Source organism: Phyllobates terribilis, unplaced genomic scaffold, assembly GCF_046119375.1.
Source record: "Phyllobates terribilis strain yellow unplaced genomic scaffold, ASM4611937v1 Scaffold_2__4_contigs__length_985480577, whole genome shotgun sequence".
Taxonomy (NCBI): domain Eukaryota; kingdom Metazoa; phylum Chordata; class Amphibia; order Anura; family Dendrobatidae; genus Phyllobates; species Phyllobates terribilis.
Genome location: NW_027362762.1, coordinates 482,550,979 through 482,571,840, shown reverse-complemented (window position 1 = coordinate 482,571,840; position 20,862 = coordinate 482,550,979). Strand labels below are relative to the sequence as shown.

Here is a 20,862-nt window from a genome sequence, read left to right as displayed (position 1 = left end):
AGTGCCACAGATAACCATCAATGGAAAGAGATCAGGCTCCAGGGGAACTGGCAAGCAAATGGACTTAAAATACCTGTGACAACAATGACACTACTCAGCCAGTGAAATCCCCAGCAATCAGACTTTTATCGAATGCTAGGACACTTGCTATTCCTGGATTCTGACTTATTCCCTTGGTTTCTTGTACTCCTGTTTCTATGTGATCTAATCTGTATAAAATAGATGCCACCTACACTGTATGTCTATAATCTTGGCGATTCTTCAGAAAGCACTTCTATCTCCTATCTCGTTCTCTCTAATTGTATGTGGTAATCCTGATGAGTGGATCACGCCTACTAGTTATACATATAAACCTCATATGTCATCTTCCTACATATAAAAATTGGAATGTACATTACTGACAAAACAAGACAAAACATGTGTTTCCTACCTCCACAGCTTCGTAGTACATGCCCTTTGCTTCATTATCTTGTTTGGCTGACATCAGCCAAGACTTGATTAAGTATTCATAGAAGCTGTCACCAAGTCCTCCAAGAGACACATGATCTATAGAAGGAGAAGCGACACACAATTTGTACAGGAAGGATGATAAGGAAATTAATCCGACATTTCATTTGTGCACATGCAAATCATGCTGTTAAGCATCCATGCCAAGTGGCTGTTAAAGTCCAGATTCCACTCAGTATTGTCATTTGATGGATTCCTAATTAAATGCTTTATGCAATCTGTAGGTTTACCAGCACACAGTGTATTATATTGGGTCAAGTCGAAAGCTTTTAGTAACTTGTGAACTCACCAAGGGATAAAGCCTTAAATGCTGGGCTTTTTTTTAATTGTTTTTTATGTTTTTACACAAAATTCTACAAAACAATCATTAACCTGTACAACTGTGCAGAGTGGACAGTCATCATATACGATTGTTGCCACTACACTTTGGGCAGAATTATTAGACAAGTATTTTGATCACATCATTTTTGTGCATATTTTCCAACTCTAAGCTGTATAAACTTGAAGGCTTATTGGGTGAAGCAGATCAGGTGATGTGTATTTGTGTAATCAGTGACGGTGTGACCTAAGGATCAAGGATCAAGGTGTGCAGAATTATTAGGCAGCTTGTTTAACTCAGGTACAATGGGCCAAAAGCAGAGACTTAACTGACTCTGAAAAGTCAAAAATGTTAAGTCTTACAGAGGGATGCAGGACTCTTAAAATTGCTAAGATATTGGTGCGTGATTGCAGAACTATCAAAAGTTTTGTTGGAAACAGTCAACAGGGTCGCAAAAACTGTGTTGAGAAAAAAAAATGCACATTGATTGTCAAAGAATTGATAAGAATCAAACATGAAGGCACCAGGAAGCCATTATCCCCCAGTGCTGTCATATTCGTGAACTGCAACCTCCCTGGAGTGCCCAGAAGTACAAGGTATTCAGTGCTCAGAGACATGGCCAAGGTAAGGAGGGTTGAAACCTGACCACCACTGAACAAGACACAGACATTGAAACATCAAGACTGGGCCAGATAAGACTGATTCTGGACAGACCAGATGGATGGGCCCGTAGCTGGATTATTAAGGGGCACAGACCTCCATTGTGACTCAGACACCAGCAAGGTGGAGGCGGGGTACTGCTATGGGTTGGCATTATTAAAAATTAGCTAGCTGGAGCTTTTCGGGTTGAAGAAAAACTCAAAATCAACTCCCAAAACTACTGCCAGTTTTTAGAAGACACTTTATTCAAGCAGTGGTACAGGAAAAACTCTGCATCATTCAAGAAAACCATGATTGTTATGCAGGACAATGCTCCATTGTATGTATCCAAATGTCCACTGTTTGTCTAGCCAGAAAGACCCTAAAGATTAAAAGATAATGATATGGCCCCCTTCCTCACCAGACCTAAACCCTGTTGAGAACTTCTGGGCCCTTCTTAAACAGAAGATTCACAGCAAAGGAAAACAGTACACCTCTCTGAACAATGTCTGGGAGGCTGTGGTTGGTGCTACCCAAAACGTTGATCGTCAACAGATTAAGAAACTGACAGACTCCATGGATGGAAGGCTTATGATTGGTATTTTAAAAGATGATTTGCTATATTGGTCACTGATATTTTTTTGAAATGTCAGAAATGTATTTTTGGACATTTTGAGTTGCTTGGTTACTATTCTCACAGTATCAGATGAAAATAAACAATTGAGAAGGGAAATTTTTCATTTTTCATTTAGTTGCCCAATAATTCAGCACACAGATATTCTCCTGAGAAAGACAAAACCTCACTTTTACTTTCTTATATATTCAGGTTTCAGGTTTATGAACCTTTTGGACGACTGACAGTACTGAAGTTGTTCAATAATAACATTAATAAAGAAAAAATAAAAATTGCCTAATAATTGTGCAAATATTACCATTATAAAGTGATTATTACCTACATACTGTTACTGAACAAAATACACTATACAAAGACTAATATTATCAATGATACCTCCATACAAGGCCCAAACAATATCTAAAAATCATGACCGCTAGCCTTACACGCTAAATAGTGGCTATGTAATATTACCGTACTGTTAATTAACAGTACACAATATATAAAGACTAATATGACTAATAGTACTAACATACCCCTACCACCACATAGTGATTAGGTAGTATTACTATACTGTTGCTGCAAAAAAAATATTGATTCATAGACCAAGATTACCACCACACAGTAACCACTTAGTGGTAGATATCAATTCTATATAAGTGTTTTGCAGGTGAATACAGTACATTTAAATCTAATTGCTTATAGATGATGTCCTCTCTGACTAGAGTCTTTCACTCTTCCCATCTGTGTCATATAGCCCAGACCACCATGAAGACTTCTTCGAGACACAAGTTTGGTCTACAGCATTTGTAATACAGGAATCTTTGTCAGACAGCATTTCTAACACCCTCCCTACCTTTTTCCAACCAAACCCCGACTCCCAATCCTACTGCTACTCCCAACTCTATGCCTGTCGCAGATGAATTAGCTCCCCATATCAGTGTACCTTCAGTGTGGAACATCGTAGTCAAATACTGTACCTCACAAAAAGTGTTGTCATTTCTATAATTACCCTTAAAAATAGTGCCTCACAGACATCATCCCTAAAAACATGGGGCACAACACTGTAGTAGTGCCATACCTTAGGTTTCAACAGTAAAAAGTGGTGCTCGCCCAGAAGTCTGTGACATGGCGCAGAAACGCAGTGTATGGATGCCAGGTGGTAATGATGCCCCTGGTAATGGATTATTACATATTAGAAACATCTGGATGGGCATTGGTTTTTAATTCACTATAGACTTTTAGGTGCCGAGATCTCAATCTGTGCATGAGCCATCTCCGGTGGACATTTTCCCCAAGTCCACCGCATGGAAAACCATGGAAAGTGTGGGGGCTCCGGGCTTTCACAAAATGTCGTCTCAGCCCCCGCACCACAAAACACCCCCTCCTACCACCCTGGGGCCCGCAGCATCGCCCCACTCTTGCCGCCGCCAGCTTCCTGCGCAGTGACCCTGGGACCCCACTCTACCGCAGCTGGTAAGCTGCTTTCGGATTATAAGAAGCACCCCCATTTCCCCCCCAAAATTTTGGGGAAAAAATTCCGTCTTATAATCTGAAAAATACGGTAATTAGTCAACATTCCACAGCACTCTGAACTAAATACCGCCATCTGGTGGTTGGACTCAACAGACATGAGGAACTGAAGGATGGAGAGAGTGTTCCCAGAGGAAAGAGACTGAAGGGAACACTGGGTCACTTGATAGCTGTGGTGCAGTTGCTAAATATAAAAGGCCGGGATCGAGAAGTGGAAACTCAGTTGGCGCCCATATGTAAGAAGAAGAGGACATGCGAGTGGCGGAATGGACTCGTGGCTGTAACGGCAATAGAGATTACTGAGAGTGATCTGATCCCAGATGAGTCCAGACTTCGCAGGTCAAGTCCCGAAGCCCAGGCTTCGCAGGTCAAGTCCCGAAGCCCCGACCACGCCAGTCAAGTCCCAAATCTCAGACTTCGCTGGTCAAGCCCCAAAGTCCAGACTTCGCCGGTCAAGCCCTGGAGATCTGATTATGCCCAAAGAGAAGAGGAGCACCGTTGTCCTTAAAAGAAGTCCAGGCCGTTACTTCCAGTGCAGAAATACGGAACAGAATGTGGGATGGGGTCGTGCCCAGGAACAGATACGGCTGGGGTGACGAGCATAGTCTGCATCACGTGACTCACATCTCTAGAACTTGCAACCTAGTGGGAAACCCTGGTGACTCCCGTTAGGGCCAATGTAACGAAAGCAAGATCACTTAAGGGGAATACGACGGTAACGGGCCTGGTAGTGAGAGTGACGCCCGTTAAGCTGAACCATACAGATTAGGCATCACTATCCACCGTTGTTTAAGTGCTAGATAATCAGAACAGCATAAATATAAATGGAACGTTGAATAGAAATCATATCTAGTCTTATCGCTGCGTCCTGTTATAACATTTTGTATAGATCTTGTTATTGTTAGCCATAAGATCGCTCTTATTTGTACGTGTATACATTCATCTATATCGATTTTTCTTCTGTGCTAGCCAAATACATAGTGTTGTTCAAGTACCACTGTTTCCTCATTGCTTGCGCTGTTGCATCCAAGCACCTGTTTATATATGGACCAAATATTGCTGAAAATCTGATCCAAAACACTGATGAACAACGGTCCGTGATTTTATGTACAAGAAAATCCATGGACATCTGAATGAGGCTGAAGGTTGAGTGGTAAATAGGCATTTACTGCTTTTGTGGCTTTTTATACTAATTGAACCTCACTATTCACTTGGGTCTTTTCTTTTGGAAATTTCTATGTATTCCAGCTGCACACATAAGGCTTCTTTAAGATGCAAGTCAGATGGTTATGTGTAGTACACCATGCTGGCTAACAGCCCATCGGTCACTTATATAGCACCATTGATTCTACGGCGCTTTACAGACATTATCATCACTGTCCCCATTGGGGTTCACAATCTACATTCCCTGTCAGGATGTCTCCTAACATTCTAGGACAGTTTTCTGTCAGTGTGACAAGGTGACAGCTATTTTAATTCTATAATGATTACCTCCTTAGACAAAACAATTTGCGCTGCGCTTTGCTACAAAATAAATTTAGATATTTTGAATATTTTTGTTTCCTTTTCTTCATCATTTGCATATTATTAATATGTCTATCAATCCTGTGATTTCCATAATTACATGAATTTTCCTTCTTCGTGTTACAATTTAAATGTTTTAGCAATGAAGAAAATTGTATTATTATTATTATTATTCATGATCTCTGTATAACCCCGCTCCCACTATTGATTGGGAGCTTTCTGCCTATGCACAGTGTACACAGAAAGCTATCAATCAATGGTGTGGACGGGGTTATACAGAGCTCAGCATTCAGAGAACCAGTAGATCTGCAGCAGATAAAACTGGTTTTAATCAAAACAACAGGTTAAGTAAGCAATACATCGCTGGAATCAGGTTCTCTGTCCTTACATCATGCAACTTTCAAATGGGGTAGGGAAAACGTGCTGACAGATTCTCTTTAAGGAAAACCTAGCTGCGATTCTGTACAAAGTATTACTACTTGCATCTGACACGTTTCCTATTAGCTAGGATAGGACTTGTACGTAAAACCTGCCAGGTGTCCAACATTCTCTTATTTTAAAATGTATTCTCAAACATACATATTAAACAAAATCCCACTCACATATAGGTGGCTAGTAGACTATAAGAGAATTGTGCAAGATTATTTTATTTCAGTGGATTGTGGCACAATATACTGATATATATGGATTATGTTTAAAAGACAACACTTTATATTGGGATTAGTATTTTATAATAACAAGATTGAACCAGAGCTGCTATTCAAGATCAATTACAGTTATGGAAACAACCCTCAGACTGGAACTGAGAAGAGGACCTTTAACATTGTTCTATTCATAGCACAATAATTACAAGTTTTGATTGTCATATGCCTATCTGTGCCTATCAGTAGTTTGATAGCGGCAATAAGTATTTTTTGATAAACCATATCAAGTCATTTACTAAAATCAATATAAATCTGCATATAATGCCTTGCTGAATATTATTCAGGACTTTTTATGTTATTTTGCTACTTCCACCTTATGCATCTTTAAAAGGAATCTGTCGGTAGGACCACCCCCCCCCTAAGCTGTCTATAAGGGCATGTAGGTCATAGGAAGCTGAATAAAATGATACCTTGATATCTAAAATGTGATGTCTTATTCCAGAGAAATACATGTTTTTCTTAATATGTAAATGAGCTGTTAAGATCTTTGGACATAGATCTCCCTGAGAATCTGCCGCCAGAGGTTATTTTAATTGAAATGGGGCGTTACCAGTGTAAAATATGTAAATCAGGAGACAAGACTGTTAGTTGTTACTAATTGTTGTTTGTTACCGACAGGGCTGCCCACCAGGAATTTCAGGGCCCCATACTGGCAAAATTTTTGGGCCCCCCTGGGATTCCGCCCCAGGGTCCACCCCAGCTCAGCCTCCACTCCAGCTCCGCCTCCACCCCTCGAACCTTCCACAGTCCCACTGCCCACTCTTGGAAAAACTCCACTTCTGCACCACCACCACCAATCACACATTATCAGTTCCCATCGAACACCACATCATATACATAGCCATCATTTTTGTTTTGGCCAAAAGATTTTTTAAGCCGCCACCAGGACAAGGTAGACTCTTCTGGCCGGGCCCTACTCTACTCTAACATATTAAACATTTCTTATAATACCAAATACTCTTTTTAAGTATATTTTTCTTTAAGAGAATGTGTCACATACATTTTTTAAAAGTGACCAATAATACTACGTGCAAGGGACAAATACTGCCACACCATTACCAGACCACATATTACCACCACATAGTGACCGAATAATATCACATACAAGGTAATACAGTGATCACCACTGACATTATACACAGAAGCTCTGTATATAGTGTCATTGTACAGGTAATACAGGGATCATCAGTGACATTATACACAGGAGCTCTGTATATAGTGTACAGGTAATACAGTGATCACCAGTGACATTATACACAGGAGCTCTGTATATACTGTCAGTGTATAGGCAATACAGTGATCACCGGTGACATTATACACAGGAGCTCTGTATATAGTGTCAGTGTACATGTAATACAGGGATCACCAATGACATTATACACAGGAGCTCTGTATATTGTGTCAGTGTACAGATAATACAGGGATCACCAGTCATATTATACACAGGAGCCCTGTGTATAGTATGTAGTGTATAGTGTTAGTGTACAGGTAACACACTGACTCAACATTGACGTCTCTAGTTGAAGTCCTTCATCTTAGCTTTTCTTGTTCATCAAACACAGACCGCCATCACTTCATTCAGCCAGGACTCGTCTCTGCAGAAAATAACACATAGTTATCTAGAGCAGTTTTCAGAGCACATTCCCCAATTTTTCCCCAACTTCTACACTACACCAGATGAAGAAAAAAAGTGACAGTGTCACCTTGCACAGTAAAAGGACCTCCTCCCCACTGAAAACAGTATCCTCAAAAATAAAATACATCACAGCAGTAATAATATCCTTTAATTAGCCCCTACAGTAATAATGTCCCATCCTGCCCTCATATGTTCTCCCATCCTGGCCCCATGTGACTTCATCCTGACCCCATGTCTCTCCATTCTGCCCCCATGTGTCATCTCCCAATCTGCCCCCATGTCTCTCCATTCTGGAACCCATATGTCTTCATCCTGCCCTCATATGTTCTCCTATCCTGGCCCCATGTGACTTCATCCTGCCCGCATATCTCTCCTTCTGCCCCATGTGTCATCTCCCATTCTGCCCCCATGTCTCATCTCCCAATCTGCCCCAATGTCATTTCCCATTCTGCCCCCATGCCTCATCTCCCATTCTGCCCCCATGTCTCATCTCCTATTCTGCCCCATGTGTCATCTCCCATTTTGCCCCCATGTCTCATCTCCCATTCTGCCCCATGTGTCATCTCCCATTCTGCCCCCATGTCTCATCTCCCATTCTGCCCCATGTCTCAACTCCCATTCTGCCCCAAATGTAATCTCCCATTCTGCCCCCATGTCTCATCTCCCATTCTGCCCCCATGTCTCATCTCCCATTCTGCCCCAATGTGTCATCTACCATTCTTCCCCCATGTGTCATCTCCCATTCTGCCCTCATGTCTCATCTCCCATTTTACCCCCATGTCTCATCTCCCATTCTGCCCCCATGTCACATCTCCTATTCTACCACGATGTTTCCATTCTGACCCATGTGTCATCTCCCATTCTGCCCCCATGTCTCAACTCCCATTCTACCCCCATGTCTCATCTCCCATTCTACCCCCATGTCTCATCTCCCATTCTGCCCCCATGTCTCATCTCCCATTCTGCCCCCATGTCTCATCTCCCATTCTGCCCCAATGTCTCATCTCCCATTCTGCCCCATGTCTCCATTCTGCCCCATGTTACATCTCCCATTCTGCCCCCATGTTTCTATTCTGCCCCATGTCTCATCTCCCGTTCTGCCCCATGTCATCTCCCATTCTGCCCCATGTCTCATCTCCCATTCTGCCCCATGTGTCATCTCCCATTATGCCCTCATGTGTCGTCTCCCATTCTGCCCCCATGTCTCATCTCCCATTCTGCTTCCATGTCTCATCTCCCATTCTGCCCCCGTGTCTCATCTCCCATTCTGCCCCATTTCTCCATTCTGGTCCCATGTCACATCTCCCCCTCTGCCCTCATGTTTCCATTCTGCCCCATGTGTCATCTCCCATTCTGCTCCCATGTCTCATCTCCCATTCTGCCCCCATGTCATCTCCCATTCCTCCCCCATGTTATCTCCCATTCCTCCTCCATGTCATCTCCCATTCTGCTTCATGTCATCTCCCATTCTGCCCCAATGTCTCATCTCCCATTCTGACCCCATGTCTCATCTCCCATTCTGCCCCCATGTCTCATCTTCCATTCTGCCCCCATGTCTTCATTCTGCCCCCATTTGTCATCTTCCATTCTGTCCCCATGTCTCCATTCTGCCCCCATGTGTCATCTCTGATTCTGACCCATGTGTCATCTCCCACTCTGCCCCCATGTCTCACCTCCCATTCTGCCTCCATGTCTCATCTCCCATTCTGCCCACATGTCTCATCTCCAATTCTGCCCCCTTGTGTCATCTCCCATTCTGCCCCCATCTGTAATCTCCCATTCTGACCCCATGTCTCAAAAAAAAAAAGTTCCTCCTTACCTTGCCACCGGTTCAGCGGCGAAGTTCCTTCGTTGATTTTAAGCGCGGACGCCAGCCAGTCACAGGCCGGCACTGACGTCATGCGCCAGTGACATGGGAGCTGACATCAGCTGCCGGCCTGTTATTGGCTGGCGGCTGTTAACTATTGCAATAGATTTAAAGTGAACCCGCGTCCGAGGACGCAAGTTCAGTTCGCTGGGGCCGGTGAGCAGACGGGGGGCCCCTCTGCTCACCAGGCCCCATACACCAGTAAGGGCAGTAATGCCCTGATGGCGGCCCTGGTTACCAATGTGAGACATGTAATGACTGACAGTCTGATCTCCATGTATCACAATGGTAACACCCCCTTTCATTTAAAATAAGCTCTTAACAGCTCATTTACATATAAGAAAAACATGGATTTCTCTGGAATAAGACATCAAATTGCAGATATCAAGGTATCATTTTGTTCAGCTTCCTATGACCTACATGCCCATATAGACGGCTTAGGAGGGATGATTCTACTGACAGATTCCCTTTCATGTTTAACAAAGTACAATCATATCTGAATAATGAGCAGAGATAATTAAACTCCTCTATAAATTAACTGGACTTATATTTTTGTACGTACGTTGGACCCAGCTCCCACTCACAGGACTGAAATAATTAGGATACAATCCATGAGGTTTCTCCATTTTCTTCAGTATCCTTCGGATGGTGTTGACCTATGGGGAATAAATTACCAATGTTTAATAATGAATGGTTAACTTCATGTTGGAACTAGGCAGTAACAGTATCTTCCGCAATCACTTGAATTCATGTTGCTGCAGACGAAGGTTATGATTCTAGGACACATTTCTTTAGGCAAAATATGAAATTGTGACAGTTTTTACCTTCTCAATAAATACTGGGTCTCCAGATAATTCACTCAGTTTCAAAAACTCCAAGTGCAAGGTTCCAAATTCAGCTAATATGCTGCTCCCAGCGGACGCCCATCCCCAGCTCCAGTTTAAACCACTAAAAAAAAGTTTTGAAATATATTTGTTAGTTACAGGAACATTGCAATAATGTATCAGAAAATACAACAGTGAAGAAGAAAACGCCTTCAACTCCTTGGCATCACAGTCCCTCTTGGCCTTTATAACAAACCTCTTTTTTTTCACCTTTCTATTATCACGTTCCAGAAGCCATAACATTTTCATGTTTTTAGCGACAGTCATTGTTTTTTTTGGGACAAGTTGCATTGGTCAATGGAATTATTTTAGGGTACTCATAACTTATTAACAAACTTTTATCAACTCTTTATGAGAAGGAACGTGACTCTGCCTCTGTTTTTTTGCGTTTTAAATTTTACGCTATTTCTCATGCTGCACAAAAAAAGCATTAACTTTATTCTGTGGGTCAGTACCAATAAGGTGAATGCTAAATTAATATAGTTTTATTTATGTTTTATTACTTTTATACTATTAATGCACTCTGATGAATATTATTTGTTTTTTAGTCACCCTATACGGAGAGCCATAAGTTTCACAATTGCCCATCAGCAGAACTGTATGAGGACCTAGTTTTTCTGTAGTTTTCAATTGTACCATTTTGTACTATATGTGACTTTTTGATCACTTTTATTTAACTCTTTAGAAGGAAATAAAAACAGAAAACAGCAATTCTATATTTTGTTTATATTTTTGCTTTCTTGTTCTCTTTATTCTGTGGGTTGATGTGAACCTGTCAATACCAAATTTATATAGTTCTGCTACTTTTGCGCAAGAAATGACTTTAAGGGCTCGCTCACACTAGCGTATAAATGGGACGAGTGCAATGCAAGAAAAAAAAGGTCTTGCACTCGCACCAATGTTATTCTATGAGGCTGTGCAGATCTGCGTATTTTTTATCAGCTGTATTCTGCATGCGAAAAAAATCACAGCATGCTGCGATTTCATTCTGAAATCTGATGGGTGTGAGAAAAAAATCATATGCCATACGGACCATCAGTATAACATGCGATTTTTACAGATACATTACAATTCTGTAGTATAGAAAATTGTAAATGGCCCTGTAAAAGATTAATAACTGCTGAGTAAAAAAAATGGACAGCACACAGATGACAAGTGAGAAAAAAATATTACCACTTTACTGGATGAGAATGGGACCGAATTTTATACGCTGGTGTGAGCGTACCCTAAAAAACATTTATTATTCGTCACCATATTCTGATACCCTTAACTCTTTGATTTTTCCATAGATAGAGCTTTAGGAGGACTTTTGTGGAAGAAACTGTACTTTTTACTGGTGCCATTTGATCACTTACTATTTAATTATTTTTTTTATATATAAGTGGCATGAACATTAAATCTGAAATTGTTTTTAAATTGAATATTTTTTTTACAGAGTTCACTGTGCCATATAATTGACATGTTATCTCTATTGTGCGGGTTGATACCATAATATCAATATCAAATTTATACCTTTATCTTATAATTATACCTTTTTTTATAATATTTTAAAAATCAATTAAAAAATAGCCTTTTTTGATTGTCATGTTTTAAGAGCTCTAACTTTTTTAGTTTTCTGTTTACAGAACTATATGAAGCTTATTTTTTGCATAACGAACTGTAGCTATTATTGGTATCATTTTAGAATACATATGACTTTTTTTTTCATTTTTTTAGCCAAGATTAACAAAAAAGCAATAATGGCATAGTTCTTTATTGACAGTGTTCACCATACAAGGTGAAAAATTATATAAGGCCCGATTCATCAAGACCGGCATTGTTCACACCAGTCTTGATGAGTCGGCATGTTGGAGTCAGACGCTACTTATCGTCAAAGGAAGTCTGTCAGCACAATTTAGTCCTATAAACTAAAGACTCTGAACTGAGATCTTGATCTGCGCATGCGCCGCCTACGGCAACATTTTATTGAAGTCCTGCACACAGGATGCCGGCTCCCACTGCGTACGCACCGCCCACATGATGATGGCGACGATGCTGAATTTTAAAAAGGAGGCAAGTCACTGAATAACCAGTAACCTGTACAAGAAGTAGAGGAGGCTGGTGGGGGGCAGAGAATGGGAATAAAACCCTGCCCCCAAGTCCCGCCCCGAAGCACACGAGACCTAATTTTCTGAAAACTTCATAAGGTGAGTATTAAACAACCACTGAGCGGATCCCATCACATCAGGTATCACATTAATCAGCATCACAGCGCCATTATAGCTGTGCCTTTAGTTTATATTGCTAAATCCTGCTAACAGGTTTCTTTTAAGAAACTTACAAATAAAGTAGCACACTGCAACGCTAAGTATGCAAATATGAAATATATGAAATTTGAATAGCATTACTGCTCTAGAAAATAGAAATAAATGAGAATTCTTAGCGCATAAATTGGCCAATTCATGTGTACCCGGCAGCCAGGGTAAGGCGTTTCTCGTCATACCAGGAACCTGCCTGTGTGAACTCCACTCTAAGAAACATAAGCCTGCTTGTGTGTGGGAATGCAAGATCTTGCTGCAATTAAAACCGCCTGTGGCCTAGAGGCGAAGTGCTCAGTCATAGAGCCTATACATATAAACAGAAAAAACTGACCGGCACATCCACAACAAGAAATAGATGTGTACAGGTGCTTACTAGGAGCAGCTACCTCCATATGCAACTAACAAATAAAGTAGCACTCTGTAACGCTAAGTATGCAAACATGAAATATATGAAATTTGAATAGCATTACTGCTCTAGAAAATAGAAATAAATGAGAAATCTTAGCGCATAAATTGGCCAATTCATGTGTACCCGGCAGCCACGGTAAGGCGTTTCTCGTCATACCAGGAACCTGACTGTGTGAACTCTTCTCTAAGAGACATAAGCCTGCTTGTGTGTGGGAATGCAAGATCCTGCTGCAATTAAAACCACCTGTGGCCTAGAGGCAGAGTGCTCAGTCAAAGCTTATACATAGAAACTGGAAAAAAAGTTATATATGGAGGTAGCTGCTCCTAGTAAGCAACTGTACACACATATTTCTTGTTTTGGAAGTGCCGATTAGATTTTTCTGTTTCTATGTATAAGCTTTGACTGAGCACTCCGCCTCTATGCCACAGGCCACATGAATTGGCCAATTTATGCACTAAAATTTCTAATTTATTTCTATTTTCTAGAGCAGTAATGCTATTCAAGTTTTATATATTTCATGTTCGCATACTTAGCATTGCAGAGTGCTACATTGTTTGCTATTTGTATATGGAGGTAGCTGCTCCTAGTAAGCACCTGCACACACCTATTTCTAGTTTTGGAAGTGCTGGTCAGGTTTTTTTTCTGTTTTTAGGTTTCTTTTAAGAGGCAGAAGCATCTTAATGAATACAATGCATTTGACAAGTGGCATGCATCTGTGTTTCACCACAAATCTTACTTCAGTCAAGGTACACCACAGATCGCCATAAACTAGATAAGCTGTGGTGTTATGCCCCTTTCTACCCCCATCCCACCCTTGCTTTCCCATTTTGGCAAAGAAGGGAGAAACTGTCATGAAAACCTTTGTTGTACAGTGCATTATGTCACCTGTTCACCTGTTGGTATTTGATTGACAGTCTCTCAGTTCTCTACCCAGGTGGCATTTAAATGGATAAGGAATATGGCAGACACAGAGGTCATTGTCAGAGCTCATGTTGCCATAGCAACTGGTTTGCACCACTCGATACCTGTGTCAATGGGCTGACACAGAGCAAACTCTTTATATCAAATGCCTCACTTGTTGCTGTCACAACGGTCATTGGCATCTGAGGGGTTAAAGTGCTGGGATCAATGCTATGTCTGGTCTCAGCACATGCAGGAGGAGCCCAGCTGTGTTTTACAGCCGACTCCTGCTGCAGATAGGAAGGGCACAACTGAGCCTCAGCCATCCCTCTGACATAATTGAATGTCGGAAAACTGGAAATCACTTGCAATCCTGATATACAGTTAGTTCATTTTGCTGGGAGGGGTTAAAGAATATGTTAATGTTTTGAACACCATATATGTACCATTTATATACATAAAGGCTTTAAATAAAATGTATCTTGTTCTGGTCTACAGCCTGCGCTATATTCCAGAGCTGCATTCATAACTCTGCTGGCTGGAAACTTATTTAAAAGGAAGCTATTATCAGAAAATCACCTATTGTTTAAGTCACGTTTTTGTGTTACATATATTTTTTTATAAATGTTGGCAATGTGTTTTTTCATCTCACATTTCATTTAAAAAAAAAAAGTGTAATCTTGCAGTTTTCCCACTGGCCCAATGAGGGCTTTTTTGGACTCATACTTCCCGCCCTTTCCGAAAGAGTTTTCAGCAGGCTTGTTATCATTATGTAGCATCGGCGTCTCTGCCTCCTGCCAGGTAGAGACGCCGTCCCTCTCACCTCCCCGCTCCCCTCGCGGAGTCCTCCTGCGCTCCTCTTCCTGCTGCTGCCGGAGCGCGCAGCTTCCCGGGCACTGTGCTTAGGGCGTGCGCGCGCTCCCTCTCTCTTAAAGGGGCCGCGCGCGCCGTCCTAAGGAGTCCCGGGCCAATAGCCTAAGGCACCTCCTCCAAAATGGAGGTGCCCGAGCAAAAGTTGATGCACAGCATACTAACCTCTGCTTCAGCCCTCAGGTCCAGTTGCCAGCCTGACTACTGTTCCAGTCCGCCAGTCTGACTACTCTCCAGCCCGACAGTCTGCATTCCGTTCAACCCGCCAGTCTGTCTATGGGCAAGTCTGCCTGCTTACCAGGAAACACCTGCCAGTTACGTGCCTGCTACCTGCCGTGCCTGCTAGCCCGCTCACCTGGGAGCACTCGCCTGTTACCTGCCTGTTACCTGCTAGCCTACCTGGAGGCTCTGCCGTCACTTGCCGTGACCACCCGCCTGCGAAACTAGAGACTTCAGCCTGCTTGGCCATCACTTGCCGTAGCCTACCTTGAGGCTCCTGCTGTCACTTGCCGTGACTACCTGCTTACTATCCAGAGACTTCTGCCTGCTTGTTGTGTCCATTCGCTATACCGGTCAGTCCCAGTCTGCTGACCCGTGGGAGCCACCTGCTCTCTTACAAGGTCGTCCCCAGGGTCGGTCTGAGTTGATACTTAGTTACGCCCCTCTGGGTCCCTCCTTGCACCGCGGCACAGAGGTTCCAGCACCCGGATCCGTAGCACATTAGAGGTAGGATTGTAATGAGAAGTAACACCTCTATACACAGCTAATAACACAGGATCCTTCCTCTCCCTTCAAAATTAAGTTTTCACAGGCTCATTAGATGCTGCAATACAAAAGATAAGGTCAGAGTCTGTTAATTGTGGCTAATGTACAGGTGTTGTTTCCTGAAACAACAGGAAGCATGAGTCTAAAAAGCCCCAGTGGCCAGAGTAAAAATTGCAAGGCTACATATTTTGCTTTTTTTACAAAAATTGGGATATGAAAAAAGAGAAAAAATATACTTTTTTTTTTTTAAAACATTACATGTAACACTAAAAAACAATTAAAACAATAAGTAATTTTATTATCATAGCTTTCCCTTAATACAATTCGACAGATAATGCTATATGCAAAAAAATACTATACAGTATAGCAGAGGCATAGATAATTGCCCGCACCCTGGGCATGGCTAGTATTTTATTCCCCCAAACCCATGATCCATTAGACATAAAATTTTAAAACATTGTTATATATTTATTTTTACTGTAGTTCTTTTATTACATAGTTCTGTTTTTTTTATGTAACAATTGTATTACCCTAGCCTTAAACATACCGCTATCCATAACACTAATACTATCCCTAGTCCTTACCTTAACCCTTGTCCTAACTCTTACCCTAGTCCTAACTCTATCACTGGTCCTAACTCTAATCATACAGTTCTTTTGTACAGGGGACACTTTTTATTTAAAAAGGTCTTTGTCTCTCCTCTCACAAAATTACAACTGAGAGGAATGGGGATTTGTGGGAGAACACAATGCAGCCTTTGTCATTTCAGTTGCTGCCTAGATATACACTGTGTGCACAATTATTAGGCAATTTGGATTTTTGACAAGGTCTAAGGGGTAACATTTCTCCTTGTGGAGAGTGACATACCGGCTCTGGCATGTCAAGGCAAGGAGGCTTATCCGCCGTGCAATGCTCCTCAGAGAAATTTAATATACAAGTTGCCTCTTCAGAGAAAAAGAGGACTTGAACTCTATAGCGCCACCTATTGGAAGCAGCAATCCTACAAGTCACAATCGACCCTTTAACGAGTCTTGCAATATGACTTGGGACAATGGCCAAATCAGAATCTCAATTTTCAGACACGGTGTTTCGGGCTGTTGGCCCTCGTCAGTGCAAAGTATGAGGACTGATTTGGCTAGATGAGAGGCTCGGGACTGAGGTCTAAGGGGTAATATTTCTCCTCGTGGAGAGTGACATACCGACTCTGGCATTCCAAAGTAAGGAGGCTTATTCACCATGCAATGCTCCTCTGGGAAATTTAATATGCAAATTGCCTCTTCGGAGAGAAAGAGGACTCTCCATGAGTCACTCTCATCTCATCAGTCTATAAAACCTTTGAAAGATCTGTCTTCAGATATTTCTTGACCCAGTTTTGACTTTTTAATTTCTGTGTCTTGCTCAGTGGTGGTCAGGTTTCAGCCTTCCTTACCTCGGCCATGTCTCTAAGCACTGAACCCCTTGTACTTCTAGGCTCTCCAGGGAGGTTGCAGTTGTGGAATATAACAGCACTGGAGAATAATGGGTCCCTAGTCATTTCACGTTTGATTCTTCTCAAATCTTTGGCAGTTATTGGGCATCTTTTTTACTCAACATGTTATTTGCGGCCCTGTTGACTATTTGCAATTAAACTTTTGATGGTTTTGTTATCTCACCCCAATATCTTAACAATTTTTACATTTTCAGAGTCAGGTAAAAGTTTTTGGCCTGAGGAAAATAAGCTACCTAATAATTCTTGATAAAGGATGTAGATATTGATAGGCCATACCCTCCTTCATTACAAAAATCACCTGATCTGCTTCATCCAATAAGCATTCAAGTTTATACAGCTTAGAGTTGGAAAATCTGCATGAACAGATGATGTGGTCAAAATACTCACTTGCCTAATAATTCTGCACAAATTGTAGAGCGCAGTGGTCAGGATGAGTTTGCCATTTACTGATGAACTCTATATAGGCAGCAACCAAGATGAGAAAGCTCGCTTCATCAGCTTATTTATCTTAGTTGGTCTATCATAGATTCCCTGTACATGGGAATCTATGGTAGATGTCAAAGCAGCATTGGTTGCTTTAATCTTCTAGTTCACAGATTGCAATGTGGGTACTCACTATGCCCCTGCATCATTCCAAGAAGAAGAGGCAGTGAGGGAAGGTGGGGCAAAATTTGCCATCCAAGTACAACCTCTACTGTACCCCGACCCCCCAAGGTACGCCACAGCTGTATAGTGGTCCTTTGTGTTTATATTGTACCTCACAGAATGTGCGTTTTTTAATCTTCTTTGTGGATCCTAAAATATACATGTGAAAAAATGAAATTGGATTTTTAAGTGCACAAACCCAGCATTTCGACAATTAAGAAAAACACATTAAAATGTTGCTTCAAAGCTCCACCACAAATGCATAAAAAAGGGAAAAATGCATAAAAAATCAACAAAAACACTTAAATTAGAGCAAATTAACATTGCATATTTTGTTGCAGATACCTACAGAAAAAAGCAGCATATTTGCATATACACTGCTCAAAAAAATAAAGGGAACACTCAAATAACACATCCTAGATCTGAATGAATGAAATATTCTCAATGAATACTTTGTTCTGTACAAAGATGAATGTGCTGACAACAAAATCACACAAAAACCATCAATGGAAATCAAATTTGTTAATCAATGGAGGCCTGGATTTGGAGTCACCCCCAAAATTAAAGTGGAAAAACACACTACAGGCTGATCCAACTTTGATGTAATGTCCTTAAAACAAGTCAAAATGAGGCTCAGTATTGTGTGTGGCCTCCACGTGCCTCTATGACCTCCCTACAATGCCTGGGCATGCTCCTGATGAGGTTGCAGATGGTCTCCTGTGGGATCTCCTCCCAGACCTGGACTAAAGCATCCCTCCATGTGCTCACCAGAGGTAGCCTGACTGCCATTAGGTACTGAGATGAGATCCTCAGACCCCTTGTGAGACCATATGCTGGTGCGGTTGGCCCTGGGTTCCTCCTAATGCAGGACAATGCCAGACCTCATGTGGCTGGAGTGTATCAGCAGTTCCTGCAAGATGAAGGCATTGAAGCTATGGACTGGCCCGCCCATTCCCCAGACCTGAATCCGATTGAGCACATCTGGGACATCATGTCTCGCTCCATCCACCAACGTCACGTTGCACCACAGACTGTCCAGGAGTTGGTGGATGCTTTAGTCCAGATCTGGGAGGAGATCCCACAGGAGACCATCCACAACCTCATCAGGAGCATGCCCAGGCGTTGTAGGGAGGTCATACAGGCACGTGGAGGCCACACACAATACTGAGCCTCATTTTGACTTGTTTTAAGGACATTACATCAAAGTTGGATCAGCATGTAGTGTGTTTTTCCACTTTCATTTTGGGGGTGACTCCAAATCCAGGCCTCCATTGGTTATTAAATTTGATTTCCATTGATGATTTTTGTGTGATTTTGTTGTCAGCACATTCAACTTTGTACAGAACAAAATATTCATTGAGAATATTTCATTCATTCAGATCTAGGATGTGTTATTTGAGTGTTCCCTTTATTTTTTGAGCAGTGTAGAAACATGTCCTAAATTACGCTAAATGGTAAATAGAGCTCTAAATTAGGCCATTTTCCCACATGCAGAAACACTGCGTTTTCTTTCTTGTTTACCACTGGTATCATACCACAATCTGCAATACCAATCTACTCTGATTATTGTTTATTATTTGATGCGTTTTCCCTTTTTTAGGCACTTTAGACACATTTTTTATTTGCTGATGTGTGGCAAAAGTACACAAAGTGCGAATGCAGCCTTAAACGCAAAGTAGGCATGAGTTTTCATGAAAGCACAACCACTTTGCTTGAACTGTTAAACAAAATGGATTTTATGCACAAAAAATGCAGAGGTTAAAAGTGCAATGTTTACGCTACATGGGAACATGGTCTCATAAAACAAGCTTTATTTCAGGATCAGTATAAAACAAGCAATGAAATGTATTTATAAAGTCAGAAGTTGGTTCATACATGGAGTTTTCTAAAAATCCATGACTTGGATGGAGAGTTCTGTAATAAATATAGAATTTGGGAATGTATGTTTTAAGAAAAATATGTGAAATTCATAAAAAAATGTGAAACTGTTATGTAAATTTAGTTAACACAAATGACCCTCTAATAGTTGGCTCTACTTTCTTTTGCTGGAAGTCTGGTGGTAAAATATGTTTTTGAAGGTTTTCCTTAGAAGCTATACTTTCTGTCCCAAGATTTCCCCTAAAAGTTTTCTCTAGACATCAGATAGATTAATATTGGTGCCTCTGCACAGGGCATGTACGGAAGGTATCTGATCAGCGCAATGTAACTTATGAAAGGAGACTCGTCAGTGTCAATTCTTCCACACTGAGCTGGAGTTATGCCCTAAAATATGTCACACCTGCTGGTCAAAAAGGGATAGAGGTGGTGTGTCACCCTGACCTGGATGCCACAAGTGTAATTAAAGCTGTGTCTGAGAGCAAGGGGGAGGTTCTCTAGTCAGGGGAACATTAGCATGCAATGCCTCCTGTCTCAGGCCAGTAGGGGGAGCTGGCTGCCCCTATAAAAGCTGGTACTGAGAGCAGGGTTAGGGAGAACTGGATTGCCTGTCTCAGCACTGAGAGGTGTCCCAGAGTGGAGTAGGGACAGAAAGTTGATTGCACCTAAGAGGAAGTGTGGCAGGAGGAGAGCCACAAGCCAGAGACAAGAGGCAAGGAGAGCCTGTCTTGGCAGAGAAAAGACTTAATTTTACCAGACTTTGGTGTCTGAGGCTGGAAGGATTCCACATCCCCCAGCAGAGAACCAGTCCGCAAGGGACTGTACATTCCTTGGCCTAAGAAGCCTGGAGGCCCTGCCACAACCGAAGGGACCAGTAAAGCTGTACAAGGCTGGGAGCAGAAAGGAACCCACGTCGCAGGCCATACAGGCGAGAATACACGGAAAGCTCGGAAACGTGGGCTGTTACCCTATAACGAGGAGATAGCCAGAAGGAGCGCAGAAAGCACGGTAGGCCTACACCCACACCCTGACCAGGGCCAATTTCCCCGTTGCTCTCAGACATCCAGGTCTCCTCCTAGCCGGGACTGTTTGTGGGTCAGTTTTCCTGTTTAGTAAAGACCCTGGACTGCAACCTGTTGTCTGTGTGCTCCTTGCTCCTCCAGCACTATCAGCACTGGGACTCTCACTACCATCACTCCCACCATCCACTATACTGCCCTGGGGCCGCACTCTTCCCGTGGGGAGTCACGCTACCCTAGCTGCACACCTCATCAGCCCCAGCGGTCTGCATGCAGCGGCGGTTCCTAATAACCGCAATCCACGGGTGGCGTAGTCGGACATAAACATCAGTACATAACGGACTACCACTGGCCTGACCACCCT

At 42.1% G+C, this 20,862-nt stretch overlaps 1 protein-coding gene across 2 annotated transcripts in view; it reads right to left on the bottom strand.

The window, feature by feature from the left end:
• The window catches only part of MAN1C1 (mannosidase alpha class 1C member 1), a 222,328-nt gene that overhangs the window by 94,473 nt on the left and 106,993 nt on the right, over positions 1-20,862 (bottom strand). For both annotated transcript variants that reach the window (XM_073665861.1, XM_073665862.1), the window contains 3 exons: positions 10,167-10,290; positions 9,905-9,998; positions 431-546 (listed from right to left, as the gene is read on the bottom strand). In XM_073665861.1, the coding sequence (XP_073521962.1) occupies positions 431-546; positions 9,905-9,998; positions 10,167-10,290 (334 nt within the window). The remainder of the gene's footprint in view (positions 1-430; positions 547-9,904; positions 9,999-10,166; positions 10,291-20,862) is intronic.